A 19200-nucleotide genomic window follows, 5' to 3' on the forward strand; every position below is an offset into this window, starting at 1 on the left:
TAGAAACATCTATGAGAGAGAATATAGATGGGCTGCCTCCTGCATGCCCCCCACTGGAGATTGGGCCCACAATTTGGGCATTTGTTCTGACTGGCAATCGAACTGGTGACCTCTTGGTGCATCGGCCAATTCCCAACCACTGAGCCACACTGGCCGGGCTTTTTTCCCCCTTTTTTTAATCCTCACCCAAGGACACTTTTGCATTCATCTTCAGATATAGTGGGAGGGAGAGAGGGAAGAAGAGAGAGAGAGAGATAAATCGATGAGAGAGAGACACACATTGACTGGTTGCCACCCACACGACCCCAACCAGGGCCAAAGACAAACTGCAACCAAGGTATGCACCCCCCAGCGGGAACCAAACCTGGGTCTCTCTGGTCCGCAGGCTGACGCTCTAACTGCTGAGCCAAACTGGCCAGGGCCAAAATCATAAATCTTGAAGGCAGCAAAAACCTACTTGTCAACAGTAGTACAGCTCAGGAAATCACACACTTAAAAAGCTTTTTTTTCTTTATTGATTTTTAGAGAGGGATAAAAACATCAATGAGAGAGAACATCGATTGGCCGCCTCCTGCATGCCTCCCAATGGGGATCTGGTCCACAACCTGAGCATGTGCCCTGACTGGGAATTAAACCAGCGGCCTCTTGGTGCAAGGGTCAGTACTCAGCCAGTGAGCCACACCAGCCAGATGACAGAAAGCTCCTTTTAAAGAATATATTTACTGATTCAATTGATACCAGAAATAAAGTAGTTGCCTGTGGACCTGTGTTTCTAAGGCAGTTACATCTTGAGTCTTTTTAATGAACATAAGATCCTAGGGAACTAACACTGCATGTCACAATCTCTGAGCACTGATCAATGTTCTTCTTAATCCTGTAGAATTTCTCCACATACTTAGAACGCCCTAAGAGCTCCACAAAATCTTCATCATGGGTGATTACCAGAAGCTGGAAGTTACGTTGCTGTGAGCGATTTTTTATTATCCTGAAACAATATATTTAGAACATTTTGTTACTAAAGAACATAAATAACTCTACACACTTTATTTTAAAAAGCTACTGAGAACCTGGTCTAACACATGACCGTGTGTGATGACCAGACTTCTCCTGTGCCATGTGCCAGGGCTTCTGGCAGCCCTGTAGGAAGCGGGGGAGGGGTGGGGTGGACCCCAGCCTGCAGCCGCCAGGTAGGAGTTCCGGCTCCTCTCCAGGCGGAGTGAGTGTACGGCTCGACTATTCATGTGGGTCTGGCTTTCAGACTGGTAAGAATACGTGATCTATTTCTTCCAGAACACAAAGTTCTTACCATAGCAGGTGGAAATGTTCTACTGGGTTTTCCTTAATATCTATGCTGCTCAATTTTAGGAGCCTGACTTACTCCTTTGCCTGGGGTTTTCTTGACCTGTGACTAGTTTTCTCTGGAAGAAAATAATTGTTTTCTTTTTAAAAAGACAGACTGTAGGCAAGGGGAATAACATATGCAAGCCCCACTACCTTCTTAGGAGCTGTGTCTACTTAGAATTCTGCCACCACCAGTCACCAGATGCATCATGAGTATGACACACAGGGCCTGAGTGGGTGTACTGAGAACACTTGTGCTCATTACCTCTATGCACGGTAACTAGCTACGAGACTGAGACCTGAAAGACTATTTCATTTAATTAGCCACTTCTACAGCCCTTGCCTGGAGCTGGATGCACTTAGTTTTCAAAAGCACTAGCCCTTACTGGCTGGTCACACAGGACTACTGGGAAATGGCTGAGAAAGGCGGCTATGTGGCTGCTCAGCCCTCCCTTTGGCCCAGTCTCTGCTGTCAGACTGGGCACATGTCTGCCAGGAAGAGTCCACCTGGAGCCAGCAGTAGCTGACACAGCTCTGACTGCAGAAGTTCCTTCCTAGGCCAGCACTGTCCTGAGGCGAGGGCTGCCGTGCTGCAGCCTGCTCCACCGCAGACGCAGGCGCTACAAGGTGTGTGCCATTTTACCCTTTCTGGATTCCACTTCACCACGATATACTTTCTAAATAAGAGCTGTCATTCCTTATAGATATGTGATGCATATGGGGAGACAGTCCAAAACCACTGTTACCACCTAGAATTTTTTAACAAGTCATGTATTGTACATGACACGCAGGTCCCTCTGGTGAGTTTACAGGAAAGGCACACCAAGCAAGAGCTCTCACCACAGTTTCCCTATGAGCACACTCAGGGAGGTGCAGGATGTGTCTGCTGCTGCTGGTCACCATCTAGTTGTCTTCAAAAAATCTGACGACTTACTATCAAAAGGTAAACACAATCAGCTTCCCAAGGAAGACACATCTGGAGAGGGGTTTCACCACAGAACTCTCTTAATCTTACTTTAAAAACAATCATAATTTGTCCCCAAATTTGAGAAACTTACTCAACCAGAGCATGTGCGAGAGATTCAATGTTTTCTCGGTCAAGATTCGTTGTTGGCTCATCCAAGGCCAGGATGCCGCAGTTCAAGCAGAACGTTTCAGCCAGCGCCAGGCGGATGATGAGCGAGGCTAACACCTGGAAAAAAGCACCGACGCTGAGCTGCGCTGCACAGACCTCTCCCCATTCACCTTAGGGAAGTGCACAGTCCTGGCTTAATCTCTTTGGATGGAAAGGCCATGGGGCCACTGACCTTAGGTAAATTACTGCTCTTTTGTTTGGGAGAGCCTGGCTCTGATCAGGCTCTTATGCTCCTTCCAGCAGGTGAACCATCAGGTGCAATATCTCTAGCTTTTCATTCGCAATAAATAAAATGCTAAAAGCAATCTGATCCCCCCTTCCCCAGACACATCAGCTATAACAAAACTTGAAATCACAGGTGTGAATCACAAATGTGTTGCCATTTATCTGTAACTAATAATTTTAATACTTGTATAAGATTAACCACCTTAAAAATCCACAACCTATTTTATTTTCCTGATAATTAGATATATGAGGAAACTTGGATATATTACATTTTCCAGAACCTGAGACCTTTTCTCTCCTGAAGTCTTCCTTAAATCTCTATGTTCTGTGGTTCAAAAGAGACACCTAACCTATATCAAGCTCTAAATTGCACATATATGTTTGTGTATATAATATTGAGACAGAAAGAGAGAATGAATTCCTGGGCCAAAGAATCAAGAGCGCAGAAGTATGGTAGTATTTAAGCTAACATACAGGAAATCCAAGCAACCAGAATTGAAGCATTTTCACAGTTATTAGAAACTCAATATAAAACCCCTCAGGCCCAGCTGAAACCACCTGGGGGTACAAGGCACACAGAATTAAGAGTGAAAGACGATTCTAGGAAGTCTCAACTACCTTTGTTTGAGCTGTAAATTCCCCCTCCCCCTGAACTGTGAGTGAAGGAGAATCAGTGAGTTAGTGATTTTAGAGCAGTTTACAGCTCCTCTTTGGGGTCCAGGGCGGGGGCGGATGGCAGAGGCCAGGGCCCCAGCTGGCCCTTTGGACAGGCACTGCCTTCTGTGCCCGACCCGCTGCTGCCGCTTCCCCACCAGCCGCTCAGAGTGAAGTCGAATGGAGGTCCTGGCCCACCTCCGCCAAACCATCCGTCTGTTTTCTCCCCCAGCACCAAGGAAGCAATTACTGCTAATTAATTTTTATAACTTAGAGTAGCTACAGGAAATCTACGTTTGTTCAGAAACTATTTTTGAAAGTATTTTTAATCTGAAGAGACATGTTTCAAACTACATTTTCCCATTCATAATTACCACTAAAAATTACCAAAGTAGGGGATACTGATTATAGATCACAAATTTGTCACTTTTTTTTTTTTTTTTTATCCTCACCCGAGGATATTTTTCCATTTTTTGTACAGATAGAGTGGGAGGGAGAGAGAGGAAGGGAGAGAGAGTGAGAAACATCGACGTGAAGGGACACATCGAGTGGCTGCCACCCGCACGACCAACCAGGGCCGGGGACAAACTGCAACCGAGGTACGTGCCCTTAGCGGGAACCGAACCCGGGTCTCTCCGGACCGCAGGCCGACGCTCTAACCGCTGAGCCAAACTGGCCAGGGCCAAATTTGTCACTTTTTGCAGATTATAATTATGATAATAATCTGCAGATGCCTTACATTGGTGATAGCTGTCCAGGCTGACAACAAAATACATACATGCATAGAGTGTCTTTAGGTCAAAACTGAAAACTATTTATGAAAATAACTCAGGTAATATGAGTATCCATTTCTAGAATTTTAAAAATTTGTTAAGAAAATCAAGGGTCCAGAGATGTTATCAATATAATCTTCTGCCTCTAATCAAAAAGGAAGCTCAAGAATCTGTGGCATCTTGGGTACAAACCTGCACACCAAGAAAGGACCCAGGCTTGTTCCCGAAGGATGCAGGTCCCGCTCTGCTGACTCTAAAACATCTTTCCTCTTTCTGATTTGCTCTGTGCTCCATAACCAACCTAGGCTGTCCTCCCCGAGCTTCACGTGGAGCCAAGTGACCTGGCCAGCAGCTGAGTCTGCGTGTGTGGTGGTGGTGGGGTGTGTAGAGGCACCTGTCGGTATCACAGCCTTTGGCTTGAGCAGACCTTTCAGGGTGGGGAACATCTGGCCTGTGGCCCTCAAAATCAATACGAGCTAACATCAAAGCCTCACCAAATTAGCCTGCCCAAATGTAGCAGGCCAATTTTTTTTGGTGCATGGGTCAATGCTCAATCACTGAGCCACACTGGTGGGGCACAGTAGGCTAATTTTTAAGCTGATAATTTTGTATGGCCCGCAGATGATGTTATAAATATCCAAATGCCCTTGGTAGATAAAAGGTTCCCTACCCCTGTATTGTCTGCAGGTCCAAAGGCTAGGCTGCAGTGGTGCTGGGGATCTCAGTGCTGTAATGGGGCCGCTTTCTCAATGACTCGCATATATTATAATACCTCATCTGGCTCAACCTAGGATCTGGTTTGCTAATACTGCATGTCATCAATTCTAAAACGCACCTTCCCCTCCCCCCCTTGATTTCTTTGAAATCAGGATGCATCTTTCAATTACAATGGCTTTTTTACTTTCTTAGTGGCACATAAAATAGTGGTACAGTCATCCCTCGCCACTTTGTGCTTCGACTTTCGCGGCTTCACTCTATCGTGTTTTTTTCAAATACATTCATTAAAAATTTGATCGAGACAGTAAAAATGATACAGCGTGTGCTTGGTTGTCTGAGTCAATTATACACCCCTATATTACAATTAAAATTTAAATTACTGTACGTATGGACTGTAGGCCTATGTATTCGAGCACCCCAGGAATCCTTCAACACCAGGTGCAACCGCTAGACTCTGGAACGGATTGACCGAGATAAACAAGGGACGACTGTAGTATTATAATGAATGACCCGGTCACCTTATTTTCATAAGGAATGCTGTAAAACAATGGTCTTCAGCTCCTTGCTTTATATGTAGCTATCCTGTAAGAATGTGTCAGGCGCCTCTCCTAAAAGACTAACTTACATGATGCTGCAGGAAATGCTGGTTAGAAGTGGGGGAGTGTAATGAGGGCAATGGACTCTGACCCACGTTAGGGGCAGCCAGGAGCACTGTGAGGAGCTAGCTTCCCACCATTCCAGGGCGGCCCTGGGTGCTTCCTCTGCACTGACATTTGTCTGTCTCTTGTCAATTCTCTGGGTAAAGGTGGCTCTCTTAAGATACCTGCCTTTTGTCCAGCACTGCATCGTCCTCGCATATCCAAGGCTGTGTCTCCCTTTAGCATCACCACTCGGTAGTTGTAATTCCGCCGTTTATCAGAAGCTGATACGTTTTCATCGGCATCAGACCGAATTTCTATATATTCAATATCTGACAAAGAAGGAAGATTTCAGAGGAACCTGCACTCTAGCCTTTTGTCATTTGTAAACATTATCAAATAGGTCTAGGAGCAACATGTGAGGCCGACGTTACAGGGGAAAACCCTGGCTTGTTTGCAACCTCTTCTCCAGCTGAGCATTCACATAGATTCCCAACTAGAAGCAACCCAGATACCCTACCCCTCAGCCTCAGCTATGCCTTTCTTAGTTCCTCTATTAAGAGTTTCCTCCTGACGGTTTTCTTCTTACCCCATTTCGGCTTATCCCTATGGGCACTCACAGACCCTATGTCATTAGTTAAATGCAATGTGCATTATAGCCAAATATGGATGACCTGTCAGGCTCTGGGATAGAAACCTTTTTATTTTTTTTCTTGCTACAAGATGTTGTCAAGATAAGAAGTCTTAGAAAACATCAAAGAGAAGTTTAGCAAGGGGTCCAGGAGGTAATGCTGGCATGCTGAAAAGTCTTATGGGTAAGAGCTGGGGACGAGCTTTGGAAGGCACTCATCAGTTACCTTGTCCACGATAGGTGCTTCGCCAAAGGTCACGGATGATTTTATTGATTTCTTCCATTTTCATACTGTGAAATTTCATTATTGCTCTAGAAAAAAAGACATCGGAACTTTGATAGAATAATAATATGATACTATATTATTATGTAATAGTAACTATTAAAATATGAAATATATAATGTGTATAATAAGGTAAGTAACATCACAACAATATTACGAAGTAACTTCCCTGATATATCAGTGACAAAAGTAGGATATAGTAAGATCTAGAAAAAATAAACAGAACCACAATGTTGCTGCTTGGCTAATAATGAAAACTGCCAGTCATATTTTCAGAGCTTCAGGGTCCCTACTGTTCTTTTTACTCTTTATGATATGCCAACAAACACTCCACTACATACATACATAAATACTGTGAAAATTTCAGAAAATAGTTTTTCAGTAGACTTTTTCTTAGCCTTATTGGAAGGACTGTTTCCACTGATGCCCACCAGATGCAGGAAGACCTGCTGAATGGAAGAGAGTGAGTTAACTCTATGGGGAAACAGGTGAATCTTTGGAAATGCTTTCTTTTTCTTCTTTATTACTATTACGGTTTATCAAGTCAGCCTCTTAGGCTGCTTTTACTCCTCAGATCTGTGAGCTTTTTATCTATTAGAAGCTTTGGTACAGAAAGGGTGATATAGAGGCTTAAGCTCAGCTGAACCTCACAACCTTTATTTTCCCTTCCTAGTTGAAGATTCAGAAATCCTAACTGTAAAATATGTACACCCTTCCCTCCCCCCTCCCAATACTTTTAAAACATTTGTAATTTCTAAACACTAAAAAGAAGGAAAGAAATGTTTGTAAAAACAAAAGTAGCCTTTCAAAATCTAACATCGTTCTTAATACTGTCACCTTTCATCAAAAAGCCCTTAGGTTCTTCAGAAGCAGGTTTACAAATAAATGTTACACAAGCAGGCAAACATCAGTGCCACTACCATACAAAGGATGTGAGGTGGCCTTACTTCCATTTGCAAGTCTCTTATCTGATATATACAAAAAAAGAAACTGAACGTAATGCTTCTGCCTCTGCATTATCACTTCATGATCTTCTGATTCACCAGCCAAAGAGAAAGAAATGACTCAACATAAATACATTTTAAATATCAGATGAAGGATTTTGAAGTAATAGACTGGGAAAAAACCATATTCTGCTTGTTGATGAGAATACAAGTCTCCATTTTCTACTTTATACATCTGTCTCAGGCTAACACACACACACCCTCAGAGAATGTTCTTGGGATCAATTGTGTAATCCACAGTTTTTAAAATTTAAATTAATCCTCACCCAAAGATACATTTTTTACTGATTTAGAGAGAAGGGGTGGGGGAGAGACAGAGAAAGAGAGAGACAATGATCAGCAGCCTCCCATACCCACACCAAACAGGGATCAAACCCACACCTATATATGTGCCCTGTCTGGGAATCAAACCCACAAACTTTTTGGTGTATGGGACAATGCCCAACCCACTGAGCTACCTGACCAAGGCTGTAATCCATAGTTTTACATATTACAATCCTGATTTTTCAAATGACTTTTTAAAAAAGTCATCTTTCGCCCTGGCCAGTTTGGCTCAGCGGTTGGAGCGTCGGCCTGCGGTACAGAGAGACCCGGGTTCGGTTCCCGCTAAGGGCATGTACCTCGGTTGCAGTTTGTCCCCGGCCCTGGTTGGTCGTGCGGGTGGCAGCCACTCGATGTGTCCCTTTCACATCGATGTTTCTCTCTCTCTCTCTTCCTGAACAAAAAATGGAAAAATGTCCTCGGGTGAGGATAAAAAAAATAAAAATAAATAAATAAAAAAGTCATCTTTCCATTCAAGTTAAAAATATTCCATAAATGACATAAATAAGCATTCCCAATATGGAGAACAAGCTCCAGGTGAAGTGGGGGGTCCAAGGTGCAAACACAGCCTCTGCCATGGCTCCCATGCAACTGAAGTGGTGCATCCTGGCCCGTGGGTGGGGGACTGAGAGACAGCACTGCAGGAAAACACCCTGGTCCTGAGAAAGACCTACCTTCACCAATGGGTATGTCAGACAGAGTTGATGCTATGTTGGTTGTATCCTCCCTGTCTAGTCTGGAGTTTAACCCCACTATGCAACAGTTGGAGATGATTAAGATAACTATATTAATCCACTCAAGGGATAACAATAATAGAGGCTACTATTGATGAGCCTCCTTACAGGAGGTACAATTATGTTTAAACAATCATAATATCTCATTTAATGCTTACAATACTGGAAGAATTAGGTTCGGTTATTCCCATTTTCCCACTAAGAAAATTGAGATTTTCCCTGTCTTCTGTGGCTCATCCTGTGCTGGAGCCTTATCCTGTGCACCAAAAGGTTGCTGGTTTAATTCCTGGTGAGGGCACATGCCCAGGTTGAGGGTTTGGTCCCCAGTTGGATGGGGTGCATTCAGGAGGTAACCAGTTAATGTTTCTCTTTCACATTAATGTTTCTCTCTCTCTCTCAAAAAAAAAAAAAAAAAAAAAAAATCAGTAAAAGCATTAGGTAGAATATTAACAGCCTTGAATATATAATGATTAAAATTTTAAGACAGTCAAAATGTCATTTTTAAAGCCAAGCTCAGACAGTTTTATGAGTAACTTATCAAATCTTCAAGGTATATTGGTATAGTTAACTCTCAAGTACATAAATTATTACATGGCAAAAAGAAATAAGTAGAAAAAAAGTATAAGCCTATTTTGCTTATGACTATACAAATGAACATTCTAAATAATATAAAATTTAGTAGTGAGGTATTAAAAAGAATATATCATGACCAAGTAGTGTTGATCCCAAGAAAACAAGAATAGTACAACAGAAAAAAATTAAGATGATTCATTGTATCAACGGATTAAAAGAAAAAAATAGCCCTGGCTGGTTTGGCTCAGCGGTTAGAGTGTTGGCCTGTGGTCCAGAGATACCGGGGTTCGGTTCCCACTAAGGGTGCGTACCTCGGTTGCGTTTTGTCCCCGGCCCTGGTTGGTCGTGCAGGTGGCAGCCACTTGATGTGTCCCTTTCACGTCGATGTTTCTCTCTCTCACTCTCTCTCTCTTCCTCTCTCTCCCTCCCACTCTATCTGAACAAAAAATGGAAAAATGTCCTTGGGTGAGGATAAAAAAAACAAGAAAAAAAGAATTATCTCAGTAGATGTCAGAAAAGTACTGTTATAACACTGTTTTGATAAAAATCCTCAATGAAAAATAGAAAATATTATTCTTAATTTAACAAAATTACTCTATCAGATATCCACAGAAGCATCAAATTTAAAATACAGAAAGAGGTATTCCTCCTAAAGATAAGAACAAGAGAAAGATGCCTTTATTATGGCTACCATGAAATGATATCCTAGCCCCGTTGGTGTGGCTCAGTGGATTGAGCATTGTGCCAATTTGATTCCTGGTCAGGGCACATGCCCAGGTTTTGGGCCAAATACCCAGTAGGGGGCATGCATGAGGCAGCCAATGGATGTTTCTCTCTCTCTCTCTCTCTCTCTCCCTCTAAAAAAAAAAGAATAATAAAAACACATTAAAAAAAATAAATCCTAGAGATCCCTAACAATTCAGGAAGACAATTAAAAAGAAAATGAAGAATAAATGAAGAAATATTGACTAGTACAATAGTGCACTCAGAAAATCTAAGAAATCAACTGAAAAACTATTAAGACTAATGAGGTGGTCAGAAATAAAATAAACATAGAGAAATTAATAGTTTTATTATCTAGTAGCAAAATCCAATAGAAAACAACAGAAAAAAGGATCCTAATCACAGTGGCAATAAAATCTATGAAATACATAGGAAGAAATCTAATAAAAAGGAACAGGATCTAAATGGAAAGCTAGAAAACTTTACTAAAGAACAAAAATAACTGATTAAATAAGAGAGATATACTACATAGTCCAAAATGGGAGATTCAATACTGCAAAGATGTCTCTTTTTTAACCCATAAAGCAAATGCAATCCAAACAAAACTCCCAACAAGATTAAAAACATTTTAAAAATGAAATCCAGCCCTGGCCAGTCTTGCTCAGTGGTTAGAGTGTCAGCCCATGGACTGGAGAGTCCCTGGTTCGCTTCTCGCTAAGGGTACGTACCTCGGTTGCAGTTTGTCCCCAGCCCCGGTTGGGGTCGTGTGGGTGGCAACCACTTGATGTGTCTCTCTCACATCAATGTTTCTCTCTCTCTCTCTCTCTCTTCCTCCCTTTCTCCCTCCCGCTCTATCTGAGGATAAATGCGAAAATGTCAAGGGAGGATTAAAAAAAATAATAAAATAAATAAATAAAAATGAAAATGAAATCCAGCCCAGCTGGTGTGGCTCATTGGCTGAGCGTTGACCCGCGCACCAAGAGGTCAGTGGTTTGATTCCCTGTCAGGGCACACACCCAGGTTGTGCGCCAGGTCCCCAGTGCGGGGCATGCAGGGGGAGGCTGGTTGATGTTCTCTCTCATTGATGTTCCTTTCTATCTCTTTCTCCCTCTCCCTTCCTCTCTCTCTAAAAATCAATAAAGAAAAAATAAAATAAAATAAAAATAAAATCCATAAGGTGATCTATAGTTCTTATTTCAAAAGAATAAAATCACAGTAGTGGGACAAGAATAAAAATGAAATAAAGCCAAATACAGCCCTGGCCTGTTTGGCTCAGCAGTGAGAGCATCAGCCTGCGGTTCAGAGACACCCGGGTTCGGTTCCCACTAAGGACATGTAACTTGGTTGCAGTTTGTCCCCGGCCCTGGTTGGGGTAGTGCGGGAGAAAGCCACTCGATGTGTCCCTTTCACGTTGATGTTTCTCTCTCTCTCTCTCTTCCTCTCACTCTAACTGAACAAAAATGGAAAAAAGTCCTCGGGTGAGGATAAAAAAAAAAAAAACCAAAACAAATACATACAGACCTTTTGTGTTTTGTGTTAATCCTCACCCAAGGATAGCTTTCCCATTGATTTTTTAGAGAGAGTGGAAGGGAGGGAGGGAGGAAGGGAGAGAGAAACATCCATGTGAGAGAGACACATCAATTGGTTGCTTCCTGCACGTGCTCCAACCAGGTCAGGGGACTGAACCTGCAACCCAGGCACCTGCCCTTGACTGGTAATCAAACCCGCAACCTTTTGGTGTGTGGGCCAACACTCTAACCACTGAGTAACACTGGCCAAGTCCAGAAATTTGGTTTTATAAATGACATTTAAATCAATAGGAAAGCTTTCAAGTGTTGGAGAAGAAAAACCTAAACTTATATCACTATCCTTTAATAAACCTTAAATAAAATCCAAATGAATTAAAGGATTAAAAGTTGAATAAAACTATCAGAAGAAAACATTTCTATAATTTTAAGATTGGGGAAGCCCTTCATTCAAGAAGCCATAAATAAAGACTGAAGATCTGCCTACCTAAAAATTAAAAGTCACAAATAACACCGTAAAGAAAGTTAAAAGACAGCCCTGGCTGGTTTGGCTCAGTGGTTAGAGCGTGGCCTGCGGTCCAGAGAGACCGGGGTTCGCTTCCTGCTGAGGGCATGTACCTCGGTTGCAGTTTGTTCCTGGCCCTGGTTGGGTTGTGCGGGTGGCAGCCACTTGATGTGTCCCTTTCATGTCGATGTTTCTCTCTCTCTCATGCGCTCTCTCCCTCCCACCCTATGTGAACAAAAAATGAAAAAATGTCCTCGGATGAGGATTAAAAAAAAAAGAAAGGACAATGACAAACTAGGAATAACTACTTGAAGTGTATGTGAAAAGGCTTACTATCCAGAATATAATTTTAAAAGTGGTACAAGTCATTAAGAAAAAGACAACCCAATAGAAAAACTGGCAAAAAAGATATGAATAGGCAATTCTTGGAGAAGAAATATAAATAGCCAACATATGTAAAAATGTTTAACCTCACTAGTAAACAGGGAAATGTAAATTAAAGTGAGCATTTTTTTGTGTGTGCAACAAGTTGGCAAAAATTAAAAAGGGTGATACTATGGAGTACTATGAAGAAAAATGAGTACTTGCATATACTGTTGGTGAATACAAATTTATAAGCGTGTTTGGAAGGCAATTTGGCAATAACAACTTAAAAATGTACATACTCTTTGACCCATTAACTCTATTTCTAGGAAGTTATCTTTCTAGTGTATCTGCACAAGTGTGCAAAGATATTCATTGTAATACTATCTGTAGTAGCAATCATTTAGAAGCTTCCAAATATGTCCAGCAGTGGTTAAATAAAGTAGGTAACATCTATTTTATAGAATATTACGCAGCCATTAAAAATTAGGTACTTACATATATGAACATAAAAGATTTTCATCTGTTAAGTGGAAGAAAAAGCCAACAGAAAAACAATACCTATTCACATAAAAACAAAAAAGATCTATTTGTGCCCTGGATGGTTTGGCTCAGCGGTTAGAGTGTTGGCCCAAGGACCAAAGACTCACAGGTTCAATTCCAGTCAAGGGCATGTACCTCGGTTGTGGTTCATCCCGGCCCTGGTCAGGGTCATGCAGGAGGCAACCAGTCGATGTGTCCCTCTCACGTCCATGTTTCTCTTTCTGCCCACCCCACCCCCTATCTGAAGATAAATAGAAAAAAGAAAAATATCCTCCAGTGAGGATTAATAAAATAAAAAGATTTGTGTATACATACTTGCAAAAGCACTGTGAGGGAAATGAAAATATGTCACCAATGTACTAATACTTAAGTGCTGAATAAACGTCAGACATTGGAAATTAACCTAAGTCCAACATGAACCATGTTCTGTGATTTGCATAATAATGGAGTACAGGGAAGCATAAATATCTGTAATATAAGGCTGAATGGGTTAATTGGTGTAAGTTATACCGAATATTATGGAGTAAACAGGAAAGAAAAATTACATCTGCTTGGGAAGGGCTTCATCAAGGTAACATTCCAAGGAAGAGAAATAGCATGGGAAAATGTGAGGTGTCTTAGGAAACAAAATGTTCAGTTTGCTTAGAACACAGTGAGTACTGAGAGAAGAAATAGAAATGCCAGGTGTGGAAGTCTGTCCTAAAATTAGCAGGGAATAGAGATCATCACCTTTAGGAAAATTAACCACTCTGGTGAAGGATGCTGATAACTGGGTAGGTTATGGTTATTGGGATGGGGAGGTATATGGAAAATCTCTACTTTCTTCTCAATTTTGCTGTGAATCTAAACCTGCTCTACAAAAGTCTATCAAAAAAAGAGAAATAGAGATATGTGCCAACATTAACTTGTGCATCTGTTTCCATCCAAATCCCTCTTCCTTCTTTACACGACACATCCTGTACTGTACAACGTTAGGCTGCTGTACTGTCCGTTAGCACCTCTGCACAAGGGCTTCTGCCCCAACAATGAGATGATTTTCCGTTTTGTTCTAAGCTGTCCAACTGCCTCCCACACTTAGGCATTTAAGGAAAAGCTTCTGAATTATATTCTTCCTAAATATATATACATTCTAATTTGATGTCACAAATGAAGCATAGTAGGCCTCCCCAAAACAGTTCAGGGTTTTTGCTGTCGTTCTGAGGCCACTTTTAAAATCAGGACTTACCCATTAGCAGAGAACTGAATGCCTGAAATGGAATAATTAGAGAACAGGTATCTAAGGGGTTGGAAAAATATCATCTAAATAGACTAAAACCTCACTTTCCAGGAAAAGATCTTTCCAGGTCCTGCTTCTTTCATGATTCAAACCATCTTCAGGACTGAAAGTACTAAGGAAGGTTAGCCACCATTTTGCAACATTTGAACTAAAGCTCAAAGTAAGAAGTGCACATAAAATGGCAAATCTTTAACTAAATTCCCCATAGTCTCAAGCTATTTTATTGAATATTGATTAAAAAGACCAAATACAAACATGCCTTACTAATAAAAAATATCAGTTCAGCCCGGTTGGTGTGGCTCAGTGGATTGCGTGTCATCCCATGGACTGAGAGATCCAGGTTAGATTCCCAGTCAAAGCACATGCCGGGTTGCAGGCTCGATCCCCATTAGGGAGCATGCAGGAGGCAGCCAATTGATATTTCTCACATCAATGTTTCTATCTTTCTCTCTCTTCCTCTCTCTCTAAAAAAAATCAATAAAAACATATTAAAAGTATATGCATATTAGTTCAGAGGTATGAAAAATCTAAGTTAATGAAAATAAAGCTTGGAAAAAAAGCAGAAAAGATTATACTTAACAAAAGATATTTTCCAACATTATCTTCATCCTTGTATTTAATATTGTACCAAACTCTGAGATACGTAGGCTGCTAAGAAATTGGCTATGACCATTGTTATTATTACACTGGACACTCTTCCCTAGTGCTCTGGTACTTAGCACCGTGAGAACTTCCTGTCTCCCAACATTTAGGTCAGCGGAAGCCCTCTAGTATAAAGGAAATGGTATTATGAGTATCATGTTCTACTGAGTTTCATGTTCCAAACAGATGATTTTCATTACCTAGCAAAACTCAAAATCCCTAATTTGCCAAACTTAAGTTGCACATTTAAAAGAAAAGTGACCTTGTGCTCGCTTCGCAGCACATATACTAAAAAAGAAAACTGACCTCTTTTTCTAGATAAAACCCTTAAGACTATTAAACTAAATTCTTGTCTTTTTTTTTTTAAATACTCACCGAGGATATTTTTCCATTTTTGTTCAGATAGAGTGGGAGGGGGAGAGAGAGAAACATTAACATGAGAGGGACACATTGAGTGGTTGCCTCCTGCACAACCCCAATCTGCCGGGGACGAATCGCAACTGAGGTACGTGCCCTTGACTGGAAATGAACTCGAGACTCATTGGTCCTCGGGCCAACGCTCTAACCACAGAGCAAAACTGGCCAGAACTAAACTAAATTCTTAAAACTATTGAACTAATTTCCTTTGCCCGACTCCCCAAAAAATAGCTTTTAAAATTCAGGCAATGGTTCAACCACTATTGCAAGATAAACATTTGGTTTAAAAAAACCACAGTGAGTGTGAAAAAGTCTCTAGCTATCTTCTGGTTTTGTAATCTACTGGCTTCATGCTGTAGGGACCTAATGTTGTGAAACTGCTGTACCCATGATAAAGATAAGAATGGTGGCTGAGAAGTGAACCCTGGTTATGCCCTCCATGTGTTCACGAAGCCAGGCTCTGAACAGATTCACAGTGAGTTGGTTGCCCTGGATGCAAAACTGTAAAAGTTACGTTTCCACAGTCCCAGAAGAAGTGTGGTTTAATAAGCAACATTCCACATTTGGGGAAGAATGACAGTGTAAGATTGGCATAGGGTAAAACGGTGTACTTTGATATATTCTAAAATCATTTAACTTTAATTGACGTGTTCTATTAAGGGACAAGGAGTAATACATTCTAAATGATGAATGTTTTCCCCCTCTTCTCAGCCAGTAAGTATTTCTGACCATTGACAATGTTTATAATCAGTGATGTTTTTAGATGATTACTAATAACAGATGGTAATCAGCTTTTCTTGAAAATGCATTGCTAATTTCCTGTGTTACCTTAAATAGACAGCTAAATGCAAAAATTACACTGACTGCATGCTTCATTCTAAGAGGTGAAACAATGAGGGAAATTTTGGACCTCACTTTCTTCTAGGTGAGAAGGCAAATTTAAGGCTCATAGTATAAACCTTAAGACGGCCATTGTTCGCAAGCACAAGCCCACAAAGACTCAATTTTGGGAAAATCTCTACCACTGCTTTTCTTCTTATTTAGTAGAATCCACTTGATTACCACATAAAGACCTCAATAAACAGCTTGGCTTTGTTCCTTCAGTAGGCCTAAATTGCTAGAAAGCACCCGCACCTCCCTGCCCCTGGAAGCCCGACTGGCCGTATCAAGCCCTCTCACCCCACCACCCCACCTCACTTGGCTGTGTGATGCCTCTATGATTGAGGCACTTTTCTCTACTGAACTGTCCTTCCTTCATTATTCAAGGCCCAGGTCAAACAGACTATGGGGCATCTACCATGGTCTCCCCTGTTGAACTATTGGCAGTTTGCAGGAGGGACAGAGTATATCTGTCTTCCCTGATAAGAGAGGACCGAATAGGGATTTGGGAATAAACGTGTGCCTTATTGAGGGACTTCCTCTTCTTCAGGCTGTCACTTGCTCTCAAGATCTGCAAGGATAGTTGGAGGGCTCCTAGTTGGAGTTTTCTATTCAGTTAATATACATAAAACCAGGTTTGCAGGTCAGTGTACTAAGTAGAGGAGCTACCGTATAGAAAAATATGTGCAAGTAAAATTTAAAACAAAATCTACCTACCTAACTGGGCCCCTCAAGCTATCACTCCATTTTTTTGCTCACATTCACAGAAGAATTTTTTGGGAGAACTATCTATACTCACTGCTCCCATTTCTTACCACTCATCCTTTCCTCATCCAACTTTAAGGCTTCACTTCCAACAAAGCCAATGAGATTGCTCCTCAAAGTTCATTAACAACATCCATTTTATCAAATTCAAAGGTTGGGTCACTTTTTTTGTTTCTTAAATTTTAGTGAGTTTCTGATTTTTTAAAAATGTATTTAAAATGATAGTTGAGCCCTGGCCGATTTGGCTCAGCCGTTAGAGTGTTGGCCTGCAGACCAGAGAGACCTGGGTTTGGTTCCCGCTAAGGGCACGTACTTTGGTTGCAGTTTGTCCCCGGCCCCAGTTGGGGTTGTGTGGGTGGCAGCCAGGAGATGTGTCTCTCTCACATCAATGTTTCTCTCTCTCTCTCCCTCCTGCTCTATCTTAAGATAAATGCAAAAATGTCCTCAGGTGAGGATAAAAAAAAAATTTATAGTTGACATACAATATTATATTAGTTTCAGGTATACAACATAGTAATTAGACATTTATATACCTTATGCTTTAAATACCTCATTACTTTTTTTTTTAGAATTGATTATTTTTGATAGCTGTTCCCCCCACCCCCGACTCTCCCCTCCCCTCTGCCCTGTCCCCAGCTTTGTTGTCCACGTCCATTGTTCATGCACACATGCATATAAGTTCTATGGTTTATCTCTCCCCCCTCCCCCTGTTCTGGGGATTGTCAGTCTGTACCCCACTTCCATGTCTCTGGGACTACCCCATTCCTCAGACTATTATGTTCATTATATTCCACAGATAAGTGAGATCATAAGATACTTGTCTTTCTCTGTTTGGCTTGTTGCACTTAGGATAATACTTTCCACGTCCCTCCATGTCGTCTCAAAGGATAAGAGATCCTTCTTTCTTACAGTTGCATAGTACTCCATTGTGCCTATGTACCACAGCTTTTTTATCCATTCATCTACTGATGGACATTTCGGCTGTTGCTGAACATCTTTCCATGTTTATTTTCTCTTTGAAACATTTGTTTGTCTTTTACCCATTTTTAATGTATTATTGCTCATGAATCCAATTGGCATTACATTCTTTTATTATTTTATTTATTTATTTAATCCTCACCTGAGGACATTTTTCCTTTTTTTTTTCAGATAGAGTGGGAGGGAGAGAGAGGAAGAGAGAGAGAGAAACATCGACGTGAAAGGGACACATTGTGTGGCTGCCAGCGGCACAACCAACCAGGGCTGGGGACAAATTGCAACCGAGGTACGTGTCCTTAGCGGGAACCGAACCCGGGTCTCTCTGGACTGTAGGCTGGCGCTCTAACCGCTGAGCAAAACTGGCCAGGGTAGTATTATATTCTTAATCCCCTTCTCCACTTATCTCTCCCATCCATTCCCATCTGACATCTATCAGTTTGTTCTCTGTATTTAAGAGTTTGTTCTTGTTTTGTTTTGTCTGTTTTTTAGATTCCACACCTAAGTGAAATCATATGGTATTTCATATGATTTAAGCACCTGCACCTCCCTGTCCCTGGAAGCCCCTGACTGGCCATATCAAGCCCTCACACCCTCTCACTTGGCTGTGTGATGCCTCTGTGATTGAGGCACTTTTCTCTACTGAACTGTCCTTCTTTCATTATTCAAGGCCCAGGTCAAACACAGCCTATGGGGCATTATCATGGTCTCCCCTGTCTGACTTCTTTCTTTCTCTGTCTGACTTATTTCACTTAGCATAATACCCTCTAGATCCATCCCTGTTGTTGCAAATGGCAAGTTTTCAATCTTTTTTTATGGAAGGGTATGTACCACATCCTCTTTATCCATTCATCTATTCATGGGCATATAGGTTGCTTCTATCTCTTGGCTATTGCAAATAATGCTGCAATGCACACAGGGGTGCATATATCTTTTCAAGTTAGTGTTTTAGATTTCTTCCTTTTTTTTTTTTAATCCTCACCCAGGGACATTTTTCCATTTATTGTTCAGATGGAGTAGGAGTGGGAGAGAGGAAGAGAGAGAGAGAGAAACATCGACGTGAAAGGAACACATCGAGTGGCTGCCATCCACACAACCCAACCAGGGCCAGGGACAAACTACAACCAAGATACGTGCCCTCAGTGGGAACCAAACCTGGATTTCTCTGGACTGCAGCTCGATGCTCTAACCGCTGAGTCAAACCGGCCAGGGCAGTGTTTTAGATTTCTTCAGATAAATACCCAGAAGTGGGATTGCTGGGCCATATGGCTCTATTTTTAACTTACTGAGGAATCTCCATACTGTTTTCCACAGTGGCCACACCAGTTTGCAATCCCACCAAAAGTGCAAGAGGGCCCAGCCAGTGTGGCTCATTGGTAGAGCATCAACCCATGCACCAAGAGGTCACCAGTTCAATTCCGGGTCAGGGCACATGCCTAGGTTGTGGGCCTGCATGGGGCATGCAGGAGGCAGCCAACTGATATTCTCTGTTATCGATGTTTCTATCTTTCTTTCCTTCCCCCTTCCTCTCTCTCTAAAATCAATAAAGAAAAAAAG

The 19200-nt window shown here is 41.6% G+C and overlaps 1 protein-coding gene across 6 annotated transcripts in view; it reads right to left on the reverse strand.

Annotated features, from left to right (window-relative positions):
• Positions 1 to 681: 681 nt before the first annotated feature.
• Positions 682 to 19200, reverse strand: part of RAD50 (RAD50 double strand break repair protein) — a 97546-nt gene continuing 79027 nt past the window's right edge. The window contains exons 18-21 of one of the 6 annotated variants that reach the window (XM_036281686.1): positions 6341 to 6447; positions 5673 to 5815; positions 2400 to 2533; positions 682 to 985 (exon numbers count right to left, since the gene is read on the reverse strand). In XM_036281686.1, the coding sequence (XP_036137579.1) occupies positions 799 to 985; positions 2400 to 2533; positions 5673 to 5815; positions 6341 to 6447 (571 nt within the window). In that variant the 3' untranslated portion in view covers positions 682 to 798. Of the gene's footprint in view, positions 986 to 2398; positions 2534 to 5672; positions 5816 to 6340; positions 6448 to 19200 lie in introns of those variants that run through there. The other 5 variants (XM_036281681.1, XM_036281683.1, XM_036281682.1 and 2 more) reach the window with 5 other exon arrangements.

This window comes from Molossus molossus, unplaced genomic scaffold, assembly GCF_014108415.1.
Source record: "Molossus molossus isolate mMolMol1 unplaced genomic scaffold, mMolMol1.p scaffold_m16_p_4, whole genome shotgun sequence".
Taxonomy (NCBI): Eukaryota; Metazoa; Chordata; class Mammalia; order Chiroptera; family Molossidae; genus Molossus; species Molossus molossus.